Raw genomic sequence first — 22,724 nt, forward strand, 5'->3', positions numbered from 1 at the left:
GATAGGCTTGATTAGGGAGAAGATTAGCATCCAATTTTTTCTTTTCTAGTCATTTTTGTGTCAATATCCTAGTGGTTTGCACCTCCAATTAATCTCTCCACCTTTGCAATTGCCTAACAACATTGACCTCATCTCGAAGTGCTCGACGCAAGCTCTCCGTAGAGCCTTCAAGCTCTACAATCCGAGCTCAAAAGCATCTCAAACTCCATCCTCAAAATTGCCTATATTTAGGTGTGTGTGTGTGTGTGGAAAGCCTACTGAGCTTTGCTTGAGAATCAAATTTTCAGAGGGGCCTTCACAAGGAAGCCCGTGGGCTTGCTGGCTAGCCCAATTTAAACATACTATTCTTGGCATTAAGGTCGTGGGCTCAATTCGTTGTGCCTATTTTCGGAGGGCTTACTAGACGGACCTGAAGGTTGCATTCAAATCAATTTTTTGTGGAGGCGCGTCCGCAAGGAGGGAGTCACACCCCGGCCGCCCACAAGCGGACTTGAGCTGTGCGGTGAGCTGCAATTTAATCCCGCTGGCGGGTCCGCTGGGGTAGATACCCACATGCGCACGCGCCTTGACTTTTTGCCCGCTGCCCAGCACACCTGCCCGCGCCTGCCCGGCCGTGCCCACTTTGCTCTTTTCTGCCCGGCTTACCCGACCTTGTAAGAAGTCCATCCCGCGCATTACTTATCTCAGCCATCACCCATCTTGGGTCCCCCCTTCCCACGCTGCTGAGGCTTGACCAAGCCACTGCTTAGGACCCCTTTCCGCGCTGCCTCAAGGGCTTCAAGTGGCCTTGCCCACTGGCATTAGCACCAATTCCCGCGGACTAGCACCTCCAAAAGCTTTCAAAGCCTCAAAGGCATCAAAGAACTCCGAGTGGAAGAGATAAAGCAACCAAAGGCTTTGATATCAACAATTCTTGTGCGAAGAATTTCAAAAGGCTTCATCAAAATTCTCCAAAGCACTCAAAGAAAATCTTCAAAGCATCACCAAGCATCCAAAGGAGCATTACCTCATTTTGAAGAGAGGCTTCACCGACAGTGAAGAGGAGCTTCACATTGAAGCAAAAATCCAAAGTACGAATTGAAATCTTGCAGCCAAGCACAACAACTTCTTGCAATGTATGTAATTGTATTTGTCTACATGGATGACATTATGTGATTTTGTGATGGGATAGACATTGGCATTGGAGAGTCTCCAAATTGCTAAAATCTCTCCATGAGTGGAGACTTTGTGACAAATTGTATGAGAAACTCCGCATGCTTGGGCTCTCGGAGTATAACCAAGATGGAAGAGAGCATTAATTTTTGCATAAACCTTTTCATAGGATATTTTAGCATATTGTTGCATGTCATTATGACGCATGGAATAAAGCCTGATTGCACAACAAAAAGGGGGACAGAAGCACTCGTTCGAGTGGAGGATACGAAGTCAGACCATGAAGCAGTTAAAAGCAACAGCAACGAAGGCAAGAGACCTGACAGAGGATCTGCTCAGATAGTAGAAGACAAAAAGGATGAAGACAAGAGCAACGTTGTCTTTTATGAAGACCCATTTTGAAGATGCAGACTCTCTACTTGTAGGGGAGGACTTTTTCCTGTGTGGATACCAACTTATCATCCTGTGTGGACATCACCATCCTTTATTGATTTTTCTTGTGTGGATTTTACCATCCTATGTGGATATCACCATCCTTTGTGGACTTTATTTTCCTGTGTGGATATCACCATCCTATGTGGATTTTGTTAGCCTGTGTGGATCATGCATCTTCAGTATCTTGTCTTAGTCCAAACCTCAAGGGGAGGATTGTAAAGTGTGAGCTTTGTCCTAAGGTGTGAGTCAAGGAGAGGAGAGTGGATTTTTCCCACATACTGTGGAGCAAGGCTGTAGAGCTACTTAAAGCTCATTTCATGAATGAATAAACAACTCTATTTTGCACTACATGCTTGTCTATGGTGAGCATGTGCTAAGCTAAGTCAATACTCAAGATTGTGTTTATGAGTCCAAGCTAATTCTATCTTGGAACCTAATTCACTTGAGTGATAACATTGCTTACACACACACTCACGCATTGACTCTATGTTTCTCTTTCATCCACCATAGCTAGCACGATCCAATTCCTAACACCAGCCTACAGAATGAGCCATTCTAGGGCTCCAATCCAGTTCTTCGCCATGGGCCTCTCTCTCATGTTATTGGTGAAGAAAAAAATATAGTAGTATACACGTGTGTAGACTATCGGGAGTTTAATGCGGTTACTTTTAAGAACAAGTATCCATTGTCGTGAGTGGAAGAGTTATTTGATAAGATCACCCATGCTCGTAGCTTTATGAAGATTGATTTACGATCAGGGTATCATCAGGTACGCATTAGGCATGCGGATAAACCCAAGACTGCATTTCAAACACGGTTTGGACACTAAGTTTTTGGTTATGCCCTTTGGGTTAATCAATACGCCCGCAACTTTCATGACGCTTATGGAAAGTTTCTGGAAACCATATTTGGGCAAGTTTGTTATCGTTTTTCTCGATGACATTCTTGTGTATATTGTCTTTGAAGAAGAGTACTTACAACACCTAAAACAGGTATTGAATTGTTATGAGAAAATAAGTTCTATGTCATAGAAGCAAAATGTGATTTTCTTAAGGAGGAAATTCATTACTTAGGGCATGTTATTTCAATTGATGGGCTACACATGGATCAATCCAAAGTAGATGTCATTCGGAGATCATTCTGAGGTGGCCTTCTCCTAGAAACCTGAAAGAGTTACACATTTCTTGGGATTTGCAGGTTTTTATCGAAGGTTCGTTAAAAAATATGCTCATATTTTTATTTCAATAATGGACATTGATAATGCATGAAATAAAAGCCAAGGGGAAAACCTTTCAGTGGGACAAAGCTCAACAATAAAATTTTGATGCTCTTAAGGACGCATTAGCTATTGTGGATCCTTTGAATTCATTCATTTTAGAAATGGATGCTAGTAATCGTGCTATTGAAGCAGACCTTCTGTAGGAGGGAAGGCCAAGTGCATTTCAAAGCAATAAGCTTGATTCCTTCTACTTACAAAAGAGAACTCTATGCAATAGTGTGTGCTCTGAAGACATGGCCAAAAAATTAGTATGGAGCTCAGTTTGAGATTGTGTTTGATCATGACACAAAAAACAAACTTGAAGGGTCGAAAGGCCAAGTGGGTTGAAATTCTTCAAGAGTATGATGCAAAGCTTCGGTATCGTAAAGGACGATACAATATAGTAGCTGATGCTCTTAATCGTATGCCTGAGATCAACTCTCTTCTCTTTATCGAGCTTCGAAGTGAGTTTCTAGGATCTCTCAACGGCATGTGTGATCATAATAAAGCATACTCCAAAGTGTGGAGCCATGTGCAAATGAGGGATCCTTCTCACTCCAATGTTGGTAGTGTGTCTTTAACATCAACAACCAGTTCTCCTCTTTTGAGTGATGAGCTGCAGAGATGAGAGAATTTTTTCATAGATGATGGGTATCTACTCCACAAGGGGAGAGTGTGTGCACGACGGATGCAGACATTCAACGATAAATTCTTTATGAGTTTCGCAACAGATTAAGTGCAAGGCACCCATGCATTAAGAAAACTTATGCTCTTGTAAGACAACAGTTTTATATGCCAGGTTTACACGGCCATGTTCAAGACTATGTCTTGCATTGTCAAGTAAATAAAGCAGATTTCTTGAAGGTAGGAGGTCTCTTGCATCCATTGGAGATTCCTAATGGTAAATGGGAAAGTATCTCTATAGATTTTATTGTGGATTTACCAACTACTATACAAGGTCATGACTTTGTATGAGTGGTCATAGACTGATTGAGTAAACTTTAAAAGTTTATTCTAACCAAATTCACAATTAAGACATCAAAGTTAGCTAAGTTATTTGTGGACAATCTGTATAGGTTGCACCAAGTAACATTATGAGTGATCATGACCCCAAGTTTAACAGTCATTTTTGGAGGGCGGTGTTTAAACGATTGGGTACACAACTCAATATAAATACTGCAAATCATCCTTAAACGAATGGTCAAATTGAATGAGTTATCCAAGTGCTAGAGGATATGTTAGGAGCATACGCTAGCAAGAAGCAATAGGATTAGGAAGATTATCTTCCTATTCTCGAGTTTGCGTACAACAATGATAAGCATGTCACGACTAGTTCTAATCCTTCCATGGTCATGTATAGTTTTCAGCATAGGTTACCAGTTACGGTGGGGTTGGCGACTGAAAAGCTTCAATAGATCAAGGATTTCCTCCAAAACCATGTGGAAATGTTGAGACAAGCTCGTCAAAAAGTTTGACAAGCACAAGATTGGTATAAAAAGTATGCTGATGAGAAATGTTGGTAAGTTACCTTCACGGAAGAGGGAAGAGGTATTTTTGCGTGTGTCAGAGCATTCAAAAAGTATGAAGAATGAGCCAACACAAAATTGTCTTTGAGGTATTATGGGCCTTTTAAGATACTCAAGCGAGTTAGTGATATGGCCTATAGACTCTCATTTGCACACTCTTGCATTCATTCGGTGTTCATGTAAGTCGTTTACGTAAACGCTTACATAAGGACGACAATGTTATTGATTAGCAGATTCTGGTTGATTGCATTGAACCTCCAACTTAGCCGCATGAACCCGAGCACATTCTCGAGTATCATGATTTACATACCCGTCATCATGTGCATCTTCCATGTGGACTCATACTGGCGCTCGTTGGTTGTGTGATGGGGAAGAATCTCCGGTTTGAGACATCAAGTCGGTTAGTGTTAGGTGGGGCAAGCATCGAGGTGGGCCACATCACTTGCATGAAACTTTGAAAATATGATCCAAAGTTGGGCACCATTACTCTCCACACTTTACTATTAAAAAATCCCCAAATTCATGTACCCTTATTTTCATCCAAATTATAAAACCTATTGATATCCCTCCATCTTGAGGCAATTGGTGGTACCAAAAAGTGTAAAAAATGGTACCACCAATACTTGCCTTGACCCACCTACAAATTAGTACTTCCACCACACGTGTACACCCGATATTTCATGTAAGTCTTCTACGACAATGCTTATATTAGAAGAACAATGTTGTTGACCAAGATTTCTTAGTTGACTTCATTAAACCTTCGATTCTATTGCATGAACTTGAAAAGAATAATGAATTCTCATGACTTCAAACACGGCATCATGTTTGTCATCAAGTATTAGTGGAAAGACACTTGGGAAACATGGGCGTTCTTCAGAAGAAATTCTCCACTTTTTTCCCAACGGAAAAAATCTCCAAAGGGGGAATAATGTCAAGATAAGGGTCCTAAGATATGCTGAAGTCTATGCTTTAGGGCAAGGCCCGTTGGCAAAGTGCACATGGCATGCACGGGGCTTCTTGAAGATGGGTAGAACCTATAAGAGGGGATAGGTTTTTTGGAGTGCATGAGCCACCCTCTAGTTGCCTAGAGGCCTTATAGTTGCACTCATTATTGCACACTCATGTCTAAGGTTCATCACACGCGATGTCACATGAAATGCTCTAAGGTGAGGTTCACACAATCGTAGGACATAGCCCCGTTCCAACACCTACGTGTAGAATGAAGGATCTATTTGATCAGCTTCACAAGGCTAAAATCATCATAAAAATCAAAGGGAGACCATGATATATAAGATTTGAATCAAGACTCAGATGTCACATTCTAAACAAAATAAGAAATAATAATTTATGGTGTCGTCATTTGGTCTAACTAATGTAAATTATTTAATTAGCATTCAATAGTCCTATCTTTGACACTTTGTCGTAGTTAATTTGAATAATAACATCATCTTAAAAAAATCCCAAGAAAAAATTTCTACCAATCGAAAGAATACAAGTAGCCCTTCTGCATAATTATAGGTAGTAGACAATGTAGTAGATGTCTCTACTGCTTGCTCTACTTTTAAAGAAACAATCAATTAGCAATATTCCTTAAACTCCCCTCTTTCACCGCCTTCCTACCTCCTTGACCCCTAACCCCCCCCCCCCCCCCCCCCCCCCCCCCCCCCCCCAGCGCACACACACATAAGCCCCCCTTCCTCCTACACTAGTTTCTCGTCGAGAAGGTCATCACCAACCTCCTTCTGTGTTTTTGGGATGAGGCTCCACAAGCGACGCCAAGCCCAACAACCCTGCCTAGCAGTCTCATCATGAATCCCCACGCACATGCCAACTTCTCGTGCAACACCACACTCCTTCAAGGGCCATCGCTTGGAAGGGTGATCAAGTGCTCCAGAAAACTAACCGTTGCGAAAATTGCAGATGATGTCGCATGGATATGCTCCTGCAATGTCAAAACGCTTGAAAGTAAGATTATCCATGTAGTTAACTGCAACGGCAATGATTTTTTCTCATTAAGGCCGAATTTTGCTTGGAAAATTATCCACGAGCAAGAAAACCTACCAACAATCTACACCGTGCTTTCCAATTGTGGGAGCTCCAGGGAAATCTATGCAAACTCAAGGACCACCCTTCTAGTTTTAGCTAGCATTCATCAACAGTGATCCTCTGTATTGATGCTAGTTGTTGCAAGTTGTGAGAATCTCCATAGATTCCCTTGTAATTTTTATTTTCTAAAATCGTGGTGACATACATCTCATACATAGTCGATATTACCCTCAACAATAAAATTTCATATTCGATTGACTACCTTCACTATTCGTAAAAATGAATGTGCTAACATACATGTATGTAATCATCCAACCAATGGCTGATTACCAAAAGATAATTGTACCAATCTATTTTGCATCAAATCTTACACTATCATTGCTCACCCAAGCAATACTATTTTTCTTTATGCATTGATAGAACTTGTGAACACTTCGATGCATGTGCATGTGTGTGCTGTTGTTTTAAATAGGCTTCTTAAACACAAAAGAACACTTTCTTTCTAAGACAACTGGCTCTAAACAAAGAAGAAAGCGTATGCATTAAAACTTTTTTGTATTCGAAGCATTTTTATTCATTTTAGTCTGATGCAAGGGCCTATCAATGTCAACACTTAAACATGATTAGATTGACTAATGTATTATTTAGCACAAGTGTATAAAAACAAAAAGTGATTGACAAAGCAATGAATGTATGAATGCACGCGCGAGTGTGTGCGCCCATTCTAGGCATCAACGAGTCTTGACCAATTACATTAGTCTTGTAGGACACCATTGTCATTTTGAAAATGAATGTAACAGCAAAAACACAGCTTTCCTTGTGCAAGATTTGTGCCATACAACATAGTTTAAAAAAACATCTTTTCAATAGAATGTACACTAATCCCTGCAAATCCCAAGTTCATTCTATTCCTTATATATTCACACCATTTTGTGAAGTATCCCTAATACATTACTTTGACAAGCATATGCAACCTAAACCTTAACCTCAATTTTCTTTAAAAGATGTCGAGCAATTCAATCATGCAAAATAAATCCATTTGTACCGACATCTCCATCTACAATCCCTGCAACAGAGTGAAAGCTATCCAAGCCCGACTTTTCTTCTTATTCACATCAGCCAATAAACAAATTCCAGCATGCATAAATTGAAATATAGAATTTCCATGATGCTTTGATAGAACCCACAAATGCTTCCTTTCGTAGCGCTGTGGCAGTAATGATGAAAAACTTGATGCTTTATTTCACTTTACATAATAATTTGTGAGGCCCATTGGACCATTAGCAGAATAACTCCAGCAAAATGAGCTTCTACCAGCCTTCCTTGAGAGCTTTTCCAAGACTTCAGCTGCCTTGTCAAGGGGGTTATCAGGTCCAACAAATAACATGCTTGCTTGGGATCTTCTGCACACCTACATCAATACACATAATTTAAGGAAATTGACTTTCATTGTATACAACAACCAACTGGTATAACCTAGTCTAAGTGATCCTGAGGTTTGTGTGAGCTAAACATTGCTGCATAGAATCGCAAGCGATCACATTCCGACTCTGATCGAGCTAGCGGTGAGATTGTTGAAGCAGTGAGATCTATTGATGGGAGGTCCATGGCTTCATCAGCAGGAAGCTTGGCTTTCCTAGCTCGATACCGTCTCCAAGCAAGCTGAATTGTTACTACTGCCCACGTCCTCCATCCAGAGGAGTAATACCTTGCTGTTCTCTTTAGCTTCTCATTGACAAACTTATACCGAAAGTGCTCTGTTACAAACTTGAGATCTTGGGCCTCAAGGCCAAAAGCTTCTGTGGAATCCATCGATGTAAGTGTTGCGAATGATGGGGGCAGGCGCTCCACAAATGGCCTCTTAAGGCACCATGTCAAGAGCTCATCTCCACAGAAGTTTCCAGGCCCAAGACAGCAAATGCTTGACCTTCCATTGCTTAAATCATGACTGCTGAGAAGATGCCCTCGTACAATGAAAAGCATATGCTGAACAGGATCGCCCTCTCTGATAACCTAAGAAAGATGAAAATAGGAATAAGAAGGCAAAGCAATAGAAGTAAACGACTACAGATTTTCTCGTTTTCAGGTTCCCCTTTTTTAAGCTACAGAATGAAAGATATTGTAAACGCTTATATAGCTTGTGTCCATATGAAACGGCAAGAATAATTTTCATTTCCACATCTCCATCCTGTCAGATGCCCCCATCACTTAAGAAAGCAAACAATATAACATCCTCTATGACCGCTTTAGAAAGATATGGAAACCTTAACTTCTGTACTTGATGTGAATCTCCCCCCCCCCCCCCAATACATTCCAAAAGCCACTTTCAAACAGCAAGCTGCAATTTTCATATTAATTGTGCCCGATGATGAAACAAGTCTCTAAGTAACAAATGAATCATCAAGATCATCACAAACTTGGGGCGCACTATTTCGTTCGTGCATGACACTAACAAAAGATTGGGTTCTTTCTTAGGTAATTCCTTAGAACAATCTCTTGTCACTTTAATGTGAAGTTTAAAACATCTTCCTTCCTTTCCATACCTAGTTCTTTCTTCAAGAATTAACCATCCTAAAACTATTCCCTTAGCAGATTTTTCATTACGAGTCCGCAGTGTAAGGTGTGAGCATTGTCCTAGAGTCACTTGAGTATGAGTCAAGGAGAGAAAAGGTGGAATTTTATCCCACATGTAGTAGTGCAAGGCTATAGAGCTACTTAAAGCTCACTTCATGAATAAACAAAATCCATTCCATGTTTGCATTACATCTCTCTTGTTTATGGTGAGCTTGTGATGGGTTAGCAAACTACTCACGATCGTCTAATGAGTCCAAGTTAATCAATCTTGGAACCTAATTCGCTTGAGTAACAATCTAGCCTACACACACTCACTTGTGTTCATTATGTTTGTCTTCCATCCACCCTAGCTAACTTGATCCCATTCCCATCAAGTGGTATCAGAGCTGTGAAGGGATTAGTATCTCCTAATCTCACCAATTCGATCATTAGCATCTCTCTTCTACTCTCCTATTGCATATCTCATGCCTAATTAGTATTCCATTGGCTAGCATGAGCATGTTCTTGAGTTATAGATGATGAGCGCGCGGCGGTGTGTGCAAGTGAAAGAGCACCCGAGGAAGTGCAGTGTGTGCGCAGAGAGGGGAGGCGAAGAGCAGCAGGAGAGGAAGCGCTAGCAGAAGAAGAGGGAGAGAGAGAGAGCTCACGTTTTTTGGGAAAACTCAATAAGTGAGTTTTAGGTTTTCCCACTTTTATTATAAGTGACCTTTAAAAAATGTGTCCAAGTTCAATATGAACCTGGACAAAGTATAAAAATGTACAAAAAGGGGTTATTTAGGCCTTTAACCCAACAACCTCCCACTTGAAGGCATAAATGGCGCCTTTAAGCTACGTGACTCCCGCCATCTCTATGCATAGATGATGTTGTGCTTTGGGTAAGCACTTAGTGAAAGCATCGGCTGGATTTTGTGATGTATGGACCTTAACCAATGTAATAAGGCTATCCTCAAGCACTTCTCGTATGAAGTGATACCGCACATCAATATGCTTTGTGCGTGCATGAAACATGGCGTTCTTTGCCAGACATATGGCACTCTGGCTATCACAACCAAGCATAGGTGCCTTGGCAGGCAAACCAAACTCACTGCATAGGCGTGCTAACCAAATAGCTTCTTTGGAAGCTTCAGTGGTGGCTGAAATATATTCAGCCTCTGTCGTAGACAATGCAACAATCTTTTGCAATCTAGAACACCATGAAACAACACCTCCCGCAAGAGTAAATACATAGCCACTTGTGGACTTCCGTGTATCCACATCACCAGCCATGTCAGAGTCACAAAATCCCTTCAACTCCATTGGTCCTTTACCATAGCAGAGGCATTTGTTTTTAGTCCCTTTCAAGTACCTCATAATGGACTTTACTGCATCCCAATGCAACCTGCCTGGATTAGCCATAAATCAGCTCACAACTCCCTCTGCATGGGCTATGTCAGGCCTAGTAGCAACCATAGCATACATAAGTGAACCACAAGTTGAAGCATAAGGCACACTTTGCATGTCATTGGCTTCTTCCTTTGACTTGGAACAATCATCCTTGGAAATTTTAACATATGGCTGTAATGGCACACCAAGAGGCTTTGCTTCAGCCATGTTAAATCTGTCCAGCACCTTTTCAATGTACTTTTCTTCCGACAAATGCAATAGGCACTTGTGTCTTTGCCGTGTAACACGCACTCCAAGTATATGTTCAGCTATCCCAAGGTCTTTCATTGAAAACGCAGATTTCAGCTGCCCTTTAAGAGCATCTACAATGCTTCTTTTCTTTGCAGCTATCAACCTATCGTCTACATAGAGCACAAGAATGATCGGGCTGCCATCCTCATCACGTTTGGTATACAAACAATGGTCTGCATGGCTTCTTTTGTAACCATGTTTAAGCATGAAGCGATCAAACTTCTTGTACCACTGTCTACATGATTGTTTCAGTCCATACAAGCTTCTATTGAGCATACATACCAAATGTTCCTTGCCAGAGATGACAAAATCCTCGGGTTGCTTCATGTAAAGCTCTTCTTCCACATCACCATGCAAGAAAGCGGTATGCACATCCATTTGGTCCATTTCCAAATCAAGAGCAGCCACAATGGCAAACAATACACGCAAAGTGGTCATCTTCACAACATGAGAGAACACTTCCTGGAAGTCTATGCCCTTGGTTTGAACATATCCCTTTGCCACAAGCCTTGCCTTATACTTGGGTTTTGTATCAACAGTTTTGATTTTATACACCCATTTGTTAGGTATTAATAGCCTTCCTTCCTTTGGGCAATTCAACCAAATCCCAAGTATGATTAGCATGCAAAGCTTTAATCTCTTCCTGCATAGCAAGCTCCCAATTGTCGTTGTGCTCACATGTCTTTGCCTCTTTATACGTAAGAGACTCTCCCTCATCTGTCAACATAATGTAATGCAAAGAGGGGTCGTATCGACTCACAGGCCGTCTTTGACGAGTAGAACGCCTCACCCAATGATCCACATTATCCGGCAATGGGTTTACATCAGGTGGCACTACAAAATCATCAACAATGGGCTGTTGTACATCATTTTCAGCATTGTTTCTTGGCTGCAAATGCCCTTTAGGAGCCTCAATTTGCTGTCCAACATCATCTGGCTCAAACACCACTGGATCATCTACATTTTCAGCCATTTGTGGTGCATCCTGAGGGTCAAAAATAGGCCTAACAAGTGGCTGGTCATGCTGAAATTTCACCCTTTTATGGTCATGCTTTGAGGCACAATTGTTTTGAAGCACCCTTGCCTCATTAAAAACAACATCCCGGCTGTGTACAACCCTTTTGAGCTGAGGTAACCAAATCCTGTAACCCATTTCGCCTTCTTCACCATATCCCATGAAGAGGCCTTTAATGGACTTCGCATCTAGTTTACTCCTCAACTCAGGTCTAACATGCACAAAAGCTTCGCAACCAAAAATGCGTAAGTGATCATATGAAGCAGGCTTGCCAGACCAAACCTCTTCAGGGATGTCACCTTTCAAAGACATGTGAGGGGATCGATTGCATATATGCACTGCAGTTTTCAAAGCTTCTCCCTAAAATCCATGAGAGAGATTAGCTGTGGACAGCATGCATCTCACCCTCTCACAAAGTGTCCTATTGAATCTTTCAGCCACACCATTAGAAGAGGGGCTGTATGGCACAGTAAGCTCCCTCTTAATGCCCAAATTTTCACAAAACTTGTTAAATTCAACACTTGTGTACTCCCCCCCATTGTCTGTAAGCAAGCATTTTAGCTTTCTACTTGTTTGGGTGGTCACAAATGCATGAAATCTCTTAAACGCAGCAAAGGCTTCATCCTTAGACTTAAGCAAATAAAACCAAATTTTCCCAGAATGATCATCAACAAAGGAGACAAAATAGCATGCACCACCCATAGACTTAGTAGGCATGCTACATACATCGGAATGTACAAGATCAAGCACACAAGATTTACGAGAGACACCAGAGTAATAAGAACGCTTTACTTGCTTGCCATATTGACATTCATTACAAAAGTCAAGCTTTGTGCCTTTAGCATCAAGCTTGTTCAAAGTACAAAGCTTAGATAGACCCTTTTGGCTCATATGGCCAAGCCTCTTGTGCCACAACTCCATGTGAGAGTTAATTTCAGCCAATGCAATAAATTTGCCCAACACGGCCTTTCCATGCATGCAGTAAAGTGTCCCTTTCTTTGTGCCCTTTACAATCAGCCTTGAGCCTTTAGTCATTTTCCATGACCCTCTCTCAAACAAGATGTTGTAACCATGCATATCTATCTGACCAACAGAAAGCAGACTCTTCTTGATTCCCGGCACATATCGAACATCATGCAAGACAAGCTCATTTGTGCCATCTATGGAGAGATGCACAGTGCCAATACCCTCAATGGAACATGCATGATTGTTTCCAAGGTATACATGGCCACGCTTGCCCACATCAAAAGTAGAGAAACACTCCTTGATAGGAGTCACATGAAATGAAGCACCGGAATCAACAATCCAAGTCTGGGACAATGCATCATTGACAGTCAACAAAGCATCAATAAGATCACTCTTGGTGATCTGCATGTCCTGTGAATGAACATTTAGACAGGCATCAAAGTCATAAGCATCATCGTCTGACAAAGTGGCACACAAGATGTCCTCTACATCTGACAGCTCCTCAATCACGACACTAGAAGCCACATTGGCCTTCTCTTTGTCCTGTGCATCTGCCTTGACTTCCTTCTTCTCTTTCTTTTTGTCTCCGCCATTCTTTTTTCTTTCTAACTCAGCTTTTTAGTACCTGCAATCCGGTTTCTTGTGACCTTTCCTGCCACATTGATAGCGAGTAACATCACCCTTGCCTTTGCTTGCATTTCCCCTTTCTTTACTCTTACTCTTACTCCTTTGTGCATAAGCATTCTTCTTTTCTGTCCTGCCTCTAACCATGTTGGCAGAGCTGCCTCCCTCTCCACTTGCTTTCCTCCTGATTTCTTCACTCAAGATAGAACCCCTAACACCATCAAAGGTCAAATTGGGGTTATTGGACAACGAAACCACCAAAGTTTCCCATGACTCAAGTAAGGTCATAAGCAAGAAGATAGCTTTCAGCTTATCATCAAAAGGGGGCAAGCCAGAATCCTGTAACTGCGACAAAGTACCTACGAACAATGACAAGTGCTCTGCCGCGCTCTTGGACTCATCTAGTTGCATGCCAACAAGTTTTCGCATCAAGTGCGAAAAGGTTGACAGGCGTTGTATTTTCATACATTCCCTTTAACTTCTCCCACACATCAAAAGCAGTCGTGAGACCTTTCACATCAATGACGGTCTCATCTGTCATGGCCATTTTAATGTATGTAACGGCTTTCCTATTCATGCTAACCCATGCTTCATCTGTCATATTTTGTGGCTTCACCTGTTCAAGTGCCCCTTCGCAATCCTTAAGACATAGGATTCCCTGAATCCTGTCTTTCCAAAGATCAAAACCTGTACCATCAAACCTCCTAATCTCGAAGAGGTTCTTCACATCCGAAGAAGATGAGGCCATAGTTGCACGAAATAAGAGGGATAATACGCTGAATTTTTGGGCAAAATGCGCAAAAATTAGAGTATAACCTCACAGAGATGTGCACTACAGCTCCAAATGGTCACAAGAGCAATTTGGGGCAAAATAAGACGTCTTGGGCACAAAATTCAATTTCTGAAATTTATGCGCAGGAAATTTCAGCGAGCGAATTTGTGCTCGAAAACAACGAATTTAGTTGTTTTTAGCCTCAGAAGACATACATAAGGCTAATACACCGCCTTTAGAAGCATGTAAGCGCAAAACCCCCAATTTGTAGCATCAAATGGTCATACATCGACAAAATTTGTCAAATGTGCATAGATTGCATCAATTTGCACTTTCCCCAATTTGCATTTGTAGCATCAAATGGTCATACATCGACAAAATTTGTCAAATGTACATAGATTGCATCAATTTGCACTTTCCCGAATGTAATCGCACCATAAAAACACTTACAAAAACCTGCGTAAATCTGAAATTTTCTTAAAACACCTGTTTTAGGGCTTGTTTTTCGGCAATTTCAGGGTTTTCGGGTAACGGAGACTTAGCAAAAGTATTCCCACACCTTAATACATCATTTGCAAAACCTGTATTTTCGCTGTCATAACCTGTAATTTCCTGTTTTTGACCTAATTTCAGCCTGTTTTAGGTCAATTTGGGTTGCCGGGAGCTCTCTAGTGTCCGGAGACGAGTCCTTTGGCGACGAAATTGCAAAATCTCGCGATAAAGTTGACCTCCTTGACTGAAATTCAGCGTTTGCAGGTTCGGAGGCAAACCCTAGTCGGGCTCTGATACCAATTGATGAGCGCGCGGCGGTGTGTGCAAGTGAAAGAGCACGTGAGGAAGTGCAGTGTGTGTGCAGAGAGGGGAGGCGAAGAGCAGCAGGAGAGGAAGTGCTAGCAAAAGAAGAGGGAGAGAGAGAGCTCACGTTTTTGGGGAAAACTCGATGAGTTTTGGGTTTTCCCACTTTTATTATAAGTGACCTTTAAAAAATGTGTCCAGGTTCAATATGAACCTGGACAAAGTATAAAAATGTACAAAAAGGGATTATTTAGGCCTTTAACCCAACAATAGACTCTTGGACCAGTACTGATTGGCTATTTGGAAGCCTAATTAGCACTAAAGTTCATTAATTTATCATTAGGAACTTGCATTTACATTTTAGGTTACATCATATTGAAGCCTCTCCGTTGAAGACCACAGCATCGGCACACAAATTGGGAACTACACCCAAAAAAATTGGATAAACACACTTAAGTGTGCATAGCCTACGACACAAGCTTTCTAATGAGCTCATGCACACTCCATTTGATCACCATATGAAAGATTAATTGATATTGCAAATCTTGGAGAGTTTGTATTGCTATTTTTTCTGCTCTGCTCTAGAAGCTAACCTTTTTGCTAAGTTTAGGTGTGTATGCTCACCGATTTTTGGAGGAATTGAATTTTTTTTGTAGAAGAAATGTATGAAGAGCCTTATGTTTATAGGGGCTTTGACTAAAGGGAGGGGCCACCCTCACATGGCCACCCGCCGGGGTGCCGCTGGTGGTGAGTCCTGGGGAGGATCCTCGGTATCATCTACTGACAGGAAGGAGTCATCGTCAGAATCAACATGATCCAAGGTAGGTATTGGCTGCTGCTATAGAGGTCCAGGTGGAGGTGGTAGAGGTGCAGGAAGGGAGAGAGGAGTGTGAGGCTCCGATGTAGATGCCCCCTTTGAATCACCAATGAAGCACTCATCAAACACAAAATCACTACCCACCTTAGTGGCCTTGGTAACTGGGTCATGAAGGCGGAATGCGTAGAACTCCTGGCTACAGCCGATGAAGATCATCTTCTTCGACTTAGAATCCAACTTAGTCCGCTTCTCCTTCGGCACATGCACGAAGGCCGGACACCCAAACACTCGGAGGTGTGCCACAAAGGGCTTGCGTCCATGGTAAGCCTGAAAGGGAGTCATGGTGTCCACTGCTGAAGTAGGAGATATGTTCTGAAGGTAGACTGTCGTGGAACAAGCTTTTGCCCAGAAAATTCGAGCCAAAAAAAGAATGCTCTAGCATCGTCCGAGCCATCTCGATGATAGTCCGATTCTTCCACTCGACCACCCATTCTGAAATATAGTGTAAGAAGTAGTGAGTTGGTGTTGGATGCCTTCCGACTTGTAAAACTCCGTGAACTCCTTGGAGGTGAACTCATCTCCATTGTCTGAGCGGAGAGATATGACTTGGAGATCCTTTTCCTTCTCCACCATCACTTTCCAATCTTTGAAGTAAGACGGGCACTCCAACTCGAGTTTCAAGAAGTATACCCCAAGTGTACCTGGTGAAGTCATCCACGAGCACGAACATATAAACTGCTCCACTGAAGGATAGAGTGGCTTGAGTGCCACTTATGTATGTGTTTACCAATGCAGGTAGCTTCGAAGCGCACGTAGAAGCTTGCTTAGGAAAAGAATCACGATGTTGCTTGCCTGTCTGGCAAGCGCTGCAAAAACTCGAAGGAGAGCGAATGCTAGGAAGTCCCTCCCACAAGAGACTCCTGAGATGCCTGTTGCATGTAAGAATGGTTGAGATGGCCATACCGAGCATGCCACAATGAAGAGGATACCGCACCATGTGAGAGTAGGGTTGTGAGCTTGAAGAGGGCGCCGTCTTGCAGCACTGTACCAATCGCAGAGTCGGAGATAGTAACCTTACCTCCGCTGAATAACACTTGAGCCCCCTGAGAATCGAGTGAAGCCACTGATAGGAGGTTGAAAGCTAAGTCGGGTACACACAAAGCCTTCACAGTATTGTAACGAGAATAGGTTGAACAACGAAAGATGGGGATTTGGCCTGTACCGGAGACCGGAACTGTATGGGAATCACCTAGTGTGATGGGGAGCCACACTATACAATATGCATACACTGTACAACGAAAGATGGGGATTTGGCCTGGCTGTCACAAGATATGCACCACGTGCCAATAGAAAAGAACAGATTGAACACACTTTTAGCACTTCAATAACAACTGAACAGAAAGAGAGAGCACACGCGACACTAAGTGTCGGAATTCCACCCCAGAGAGTATTGGCCCCAAACCTTGGCGCCCCTTTCGGTATCTCTTTATATTGCATCAAGACAGTACAAGCAGGTACTCCAGACTTTGCACCTTCTCCAGGAAGCATGCCAGAGAATGAGCCCTAGCCTCATATTTAAAGGCCCTTGGCCTGAAAAGCAGTTACAATAAAAAGGCTTTAAAACTCAAAAGCTTCTGGTCCAAAAGCAAAGCCAAAAAGCTGCCAACGTAAATCACGGAAATCTGTACAACCTGCCACGTAAATCTCCTCGAAGGTAGGACAACAAAGCCCCATCAAACAATGGCAAGTCAAAGAATGGTCTACAACGACAAGCAATGACAAATTCCGGAAGAGAGTCATCGACAACAATCAAAAGTAGCTCACACAATGCTTCAAGATTGGTGACCTATTCCAAACAACTCAAATTACAGTGGACATTAGCATACCCAATCCAACGTAATTTTCGGAAATCTCCCTGCTTGCCCTTAGGGTTAGGGTTAGGGTTTCTGTAGTTTTAGGGTTAGGGTTTGCAGGATTTAGGGTTAGAGTTTCCAAAATTAGGGTTTGCAGGTTTTAGGGTTTTTGGCAATAATTAGGGTTAGGGTTTCTGCTCTCGGGCAGCCACGTCATCACTTTGCGACAGTTTAGGCCCCTCGGCCACACTGTAAGTTGGTCCATTCTTTAGGCTTTGACACGTCAGCAGTTTGTTACGTCTCCCTTTCTTGAAAGAGAGTAATCGTCCGCGATTACAGCATATCTGCAAAACAACTCAAGTTAGCTCAAAAATTTCCGAGGGACATTCCGAGGGACAATCAGTTTGCTCTTTTTACTAAGGAGTTAGCTTCTCCTTTCTGCTTTTTTGATGGAGGAGTTAGCTTCTCCTTTCGGCTGTTTTAATCAAGGAGTTAGCTTCTCCTTTCTGCTCTTTTGGTCAAGGAGTTAGCTTCTCCTTTCCGCTGTTTTGATCAAGGAGTTAGCTTCTCCTTTCTGCTCTTTTGATCAAGGAGTTAGCTTCTCCTTTCGTCCAGATCGAAACTCTTGATATTCCGGCGTAGTAAAATTAGCCATCACACCCAGTACGATCACACCCAGATCGTACTGATCTTCCACGGGTGTCTTAATGCACTAAAATTACATACACAGGGAATCTCATCCAAGGCAATCTCATCCAATTAGGAATATTCAATAATTGGCACATCACAATGCAACACAAATGCTTACATATGCATGTTACAAGACATAGAAACATAAAGCCGCCGATGAACACTCCTCCCGCATAACCTAACAAGGTCCAGGCCGGGAGATATTCAACGACTCCCTCATCACTCCTCCCGCATAACCTAAAAAGATATGGGCCGGGAGATATAGAGGCCTTTTACAACCAAACGCCCCCCAGACTGCAGCCTGCGTCGTTTCGAGGTGCTGAGAGTAACCACTGCTCAGACTTCTTAATACTCCTCCCGCAAAACCATCCAGGTCCGGGTCAGGAGTCACAATGACAATTATTTTACAAGCATACAACCAAACGCTCCCCAGGCATTGGCCTGCGTCGTTCAGAGGTTTTCAAACATACAACGAAACGCTCCCCAGGCATCGGCCTGGGTCGTTCCGAGGTTAAAACAATACCAAAACAGTATTTCACTTCTCCACCCGGGAGTAAAATCACCAATCATTGAAACTAGTATCAAACCAGAGTCAAACAATTCAAATCGGCACCAAAACAGGTTCAAAACAGATACCATCCATTTCAAACAAAGTCTAAACAGGATCACCAAACAAGATCAAACAGAACTCAAACTTAAAAAGCAATCTCGACCTCAGTCGAGCTCGAAAAGTCGACCGACTTTCCATCTTAGGGTTAGGTTCCTTCCATAGGGTCGTGGCCGAGCACAGCATGGTCCATTAGCTCTTGGACAAACACTATTTTTGTTGGTGGCGATGGTAGTCCCAAGATATATCAGTCACCTCGGACCTCCAAGGTCATCAGCTCGTAAAGAGACATCTACTGAGAGATGTCGAGAAATTTCAAGTTATAAACTGTTAGGGTTTCCATGGCAAGCATTTCAAGATACCCCACTCTGCCAAAAGTTGCACTCTGAAGGAAGATGTCAGAAACCATATAACTTCGGACAAAATTTTTCTTGAAACCTTGCCAAGTCCTTGGAGTGTGCTGCTTGGTAGTTGTAGACATCAACATCTGCATGGCACTGCTTCTGAGAAAAACAATGACTTAAAACAAATTGGGGATTCTTCTTTTGCAAGTGATCTTAATGGCTTATGCCTTGTAAGACATGAGCGGTGAAGACGGGAGCGCGCCCGATGCGCAATGAAGTAAGGGTGGGAGTGGCTAATAAGTCCGGGCTAGAGGGCGAAGATACCTCAAATAAAATTCCATCAATAGCTCTGTCTGCTCTTTTGTAGGACCGGTATGCTTTCAGAAAAGCATACGCCTGATGCTCTGATACCACTGTCACAAGACGGGCACCACGTGCCAATAGAAAAGATCAGACTGAACATGCTTTTAGCACTTCAATAACAACTGAACTGAAAGAGAGAGAGCACACGCGACACGGAGTGGCGGAATTCCACCCCAGAGAGTATTGGCCCCAAACCTTGGCGCCCCTTTCGGTATTTCTTTACATTGCATCAAGACAGTACAAGCCGGCACTCCAGACTCTGCACCTTCTCCAGGAAGCATGCCAGAGAATGTATTTCTTTACATTGCATCAAGACAGTACAAGCCGGTACTCCAGACTCTGCACCTTCTCCAGGAAGCATGCCAGAGAATGAGCCCATGGCCTCATATTTAAAGGCCCTTTAAATATGAGGCCATGGGCTCATTCTCTGGCATGCTTCCTGGAGAAGGTGCAGAGTCTGGAGTGCCGGCTTGTACTGTCTTGATGCAATGTAAAGAAATACCGAAAGGGGCGCCAAGGTTTGGGGGCCAATACTCTCTGGGGTGGAATTCCACCACTCCGGGTCGCGTGTTGTCTCTCTCTCTCTCTCAGTTCAGTTGTTATTGAAGTGCTAAAAGTTTGTTCAGTCTGTTCTTTTCTATTGGCACGTGGTGCCCGTCTTGTGGCAATGTGTGCTCACTCATGTGATTGTGTTGAGTGCAGGATTGAAAGACGAAATGACTGTAATATTTCGGCCTTGAGATTATATGGACATGATCGCAATAAGAATTAGTTAATCCGACATCGGTGAAGTCCGGTGTGGATCTTGATGCATGTTGCCAAGAATCATGCTCCTAAATCGTGATGGATTCTATGTGATTTGATATGAATGTGATTTGTTGTTCAGTGATTGTCCTCTTTGTGCAAGTGTTGGATTTGTGTCGTCCAGTGCATCGGTACTTAGAGTCAGTGTCTACTGAACTGGTTTATGGCTTATGTTTTTGCAAGCGTAATCGAGGGCGATTACAATTCTTTCAAGAGCGGGATATGTCACAAACTGATGACATGGCAGCCATGTATGGATGACCGAAAAATGAGTTGACATGCTGACGTGGCAAATGCAGCCATTTCGTCTATCAGTTCCTGCATTAAACAAGTCAAGAACAAATCAGTCTCATATTATCCGGAATTCCATTTCATAAAGTCATATAGCGAAATACTGTCAGCTCTCAGTATCCCTGAAGCTCAAAGAGACATCAATGACTCTAGTATTCAAAAATCAAGGCATCTGTTGACGAAAGAGCGGATTGTGCAAACCCACCGCACTAGATCTCCGGCCAAGCTGAATTCGGGGTTTCATTTGGAGTAGACTATGCTAAACCAAAAGCTTCAAGGTAAAGTTTCACAATCTGAGGAGTATCTGCTAGGTCCTCCTCCATCCACTTCGCATCCAATGCAAGATAGTTCTTGAATTTAACCAAAAACCACCTCCTGACTTTACCCTTATTCTTTATGTCCTTATGTGTCAATATCTGTTCAAGAACAAGGATCTCCTTGTTTTCCTCCACTTCGGGTTGCTCATCAGGCTCCCCATCTTCGGGCACATCACCTTTTAAAGGTTTCAAGAGACTCACATGAAATGCATTGTGAATCCTCTAAGTGTCAGGCAGTTTCAGTCGGAAGGAGACATCATTGATCTTTTCGGAGATTTGGAAAGGTCCATAGTATCGCATACTAAGCTTTAGAAAAAGCCTCTCCTTTCCCTTTTTCTTTCTCAAGCGTGCCTTCTCAAAACATAAGAGCACCCAATTATCCTTCTTCAATTTCAAATCGCGACGATGGCCATCCGCTGCCTTTTTCTATCTTTCCTGAGATTTCTGCAAAGCCTCGCGGACCTTGGCAAAAGCCAAGTCCAAATCGCGCGTGTACTCATCGGCTTCAAAAATCTTATCTTTCGTGCTTAGGAAGGGTGGAACCTTCGCAGCACCTTCAATAATCTCAAATGGCGCCTTCCCCGTCGAAGAGTGTATCGTGTTGTTCTAGGCAAATTCCACCAAAGGTAGATACTTTTCCCATTGAGTCTTCTGATCCGAGATGTAAGACTTCAATAAATCTAAAACCACTAAATTAGCAATCTCAGATTGCCCATCAATCTGCGGGTGGAAAGATGACGAGAACTGCAACCGCGTGCCAATGTTCTCCCAAATTGCCTTCCAAAACAAACTCGTAAATCTGAGGTCCTAGTCGGAGACGATCGTCTCGGACATGCCATGTAATCTAAAGATCTGGGCCGTAAACAGTCTCACTAAATGATCCGGCTTCACTGTTTTCTTCACTAGAATGAAATGAGCCTGCTTGCTAAATCTGTCAATAACAGCCCAGATACCATCGTGACCACTATGTGTTCTCAGGAGATCAAAAATGAAATCCATTGCAATACTTTCCCACGGGCGAGCGGGTATGGGCAAAAGCTATAACAATCCCTGTGCTTTATGCCTGTCAAACTTGACCTTCTGGCATACCAAGCAATTGCGCACAAACTCGTCCACATCCTTCTTGAGTCTCAGCCAAAAGAAGTATCTCTCTATCCCTTTCAAGGTGGTAGCAATGCCGCGATGGCCCGTAAACGGTGGACAGTGGCATTCAGTCATAACCTTTTCCCTCAACAGTTGTGTAATGCATAACATGGTTTTCCTCATCAAGTAGTCATCCCGAATGGAATATCCCGCTACTGTCTCCCAATCCCGTATCCGTGTGAAGATATCTCCAAAATCTGTATTTGTGGCATACTGATCGACCATATCCTCGAAGCTCCTATGATGTATCGCGGATATAGCCAGAACCAACGGCTTCCGAGACAAAGCATCTGCCACAAAATTCTTATGTCCCTGCACATGGACAATCTAGAAGTGAAACTGTGACAAGATGTTCGCCCACCGCATCTGCTTTTCCGATAGCTGCTTCTATGACAAGAAGTAGCATAAACTCTAATGGTCTGTAAAGACAGTAAGATCCGCTCCAAGTAGGTAATGTCGCCACTGAGTAAGAGCATGGATAACCGCCAAAAGCTCTTTCTCACAAGTCTGTGCTGCCAATTCCAGCCTTAAGAACAATCGGCTCTGGTAAGCAATGACATGGCCTTCTTGCATTAAGACCGCACCCAAACTACAACCACAAGCATCACAATATACTTCAAATGACTTCTACAAATACGGTAAAGTCAAAGCTGGTCCC

General features: G+C 42.7%; 1 protein-coding gene across 1 annotated transcript in view; it reads right to left on the reverse strand.

Annotated features, from left to right (window-relative positions):
* Positions 1 to 7,424: 7,424 nt before the first annotated feature.
* The window catches only part of DND1 (Cyclic nucleotide-regulated ion channel family protein), a 39,873-nt gene continuing 24,573 nt past the window's right edge, over positions 7,425 to 22,724 (reverse strand). The window contains exon 9 of the mRNA XM_086515877.1: positions 7,425 to 8,430. Within this exon, the coding sequence (XP_086372003.1) occupies positions 7,894 to 8,430 (537 nt within the window). The 3' untranslated portion in view covers positions 7,425 to 7,893. The remainder of the gene's footprint in view (positions 8,431 to 22,724) is intronic.

This window comes from Adiantum capillus-veneris, chromosome 7 (assembly GCF_014529385.1).
Source record: "Adiantum capillus-veneris isolate H3 chromosome 7, ASM1452938v2, whole genome shotgun sequence".
Classification (NCBI taxonomy): Eukaryota; Viridiplantae; Streptophyta; class Polypodiopsida; order Polypodiales; family Pteridaceae; genus Adiantum; species Adiantum capillus-veneris.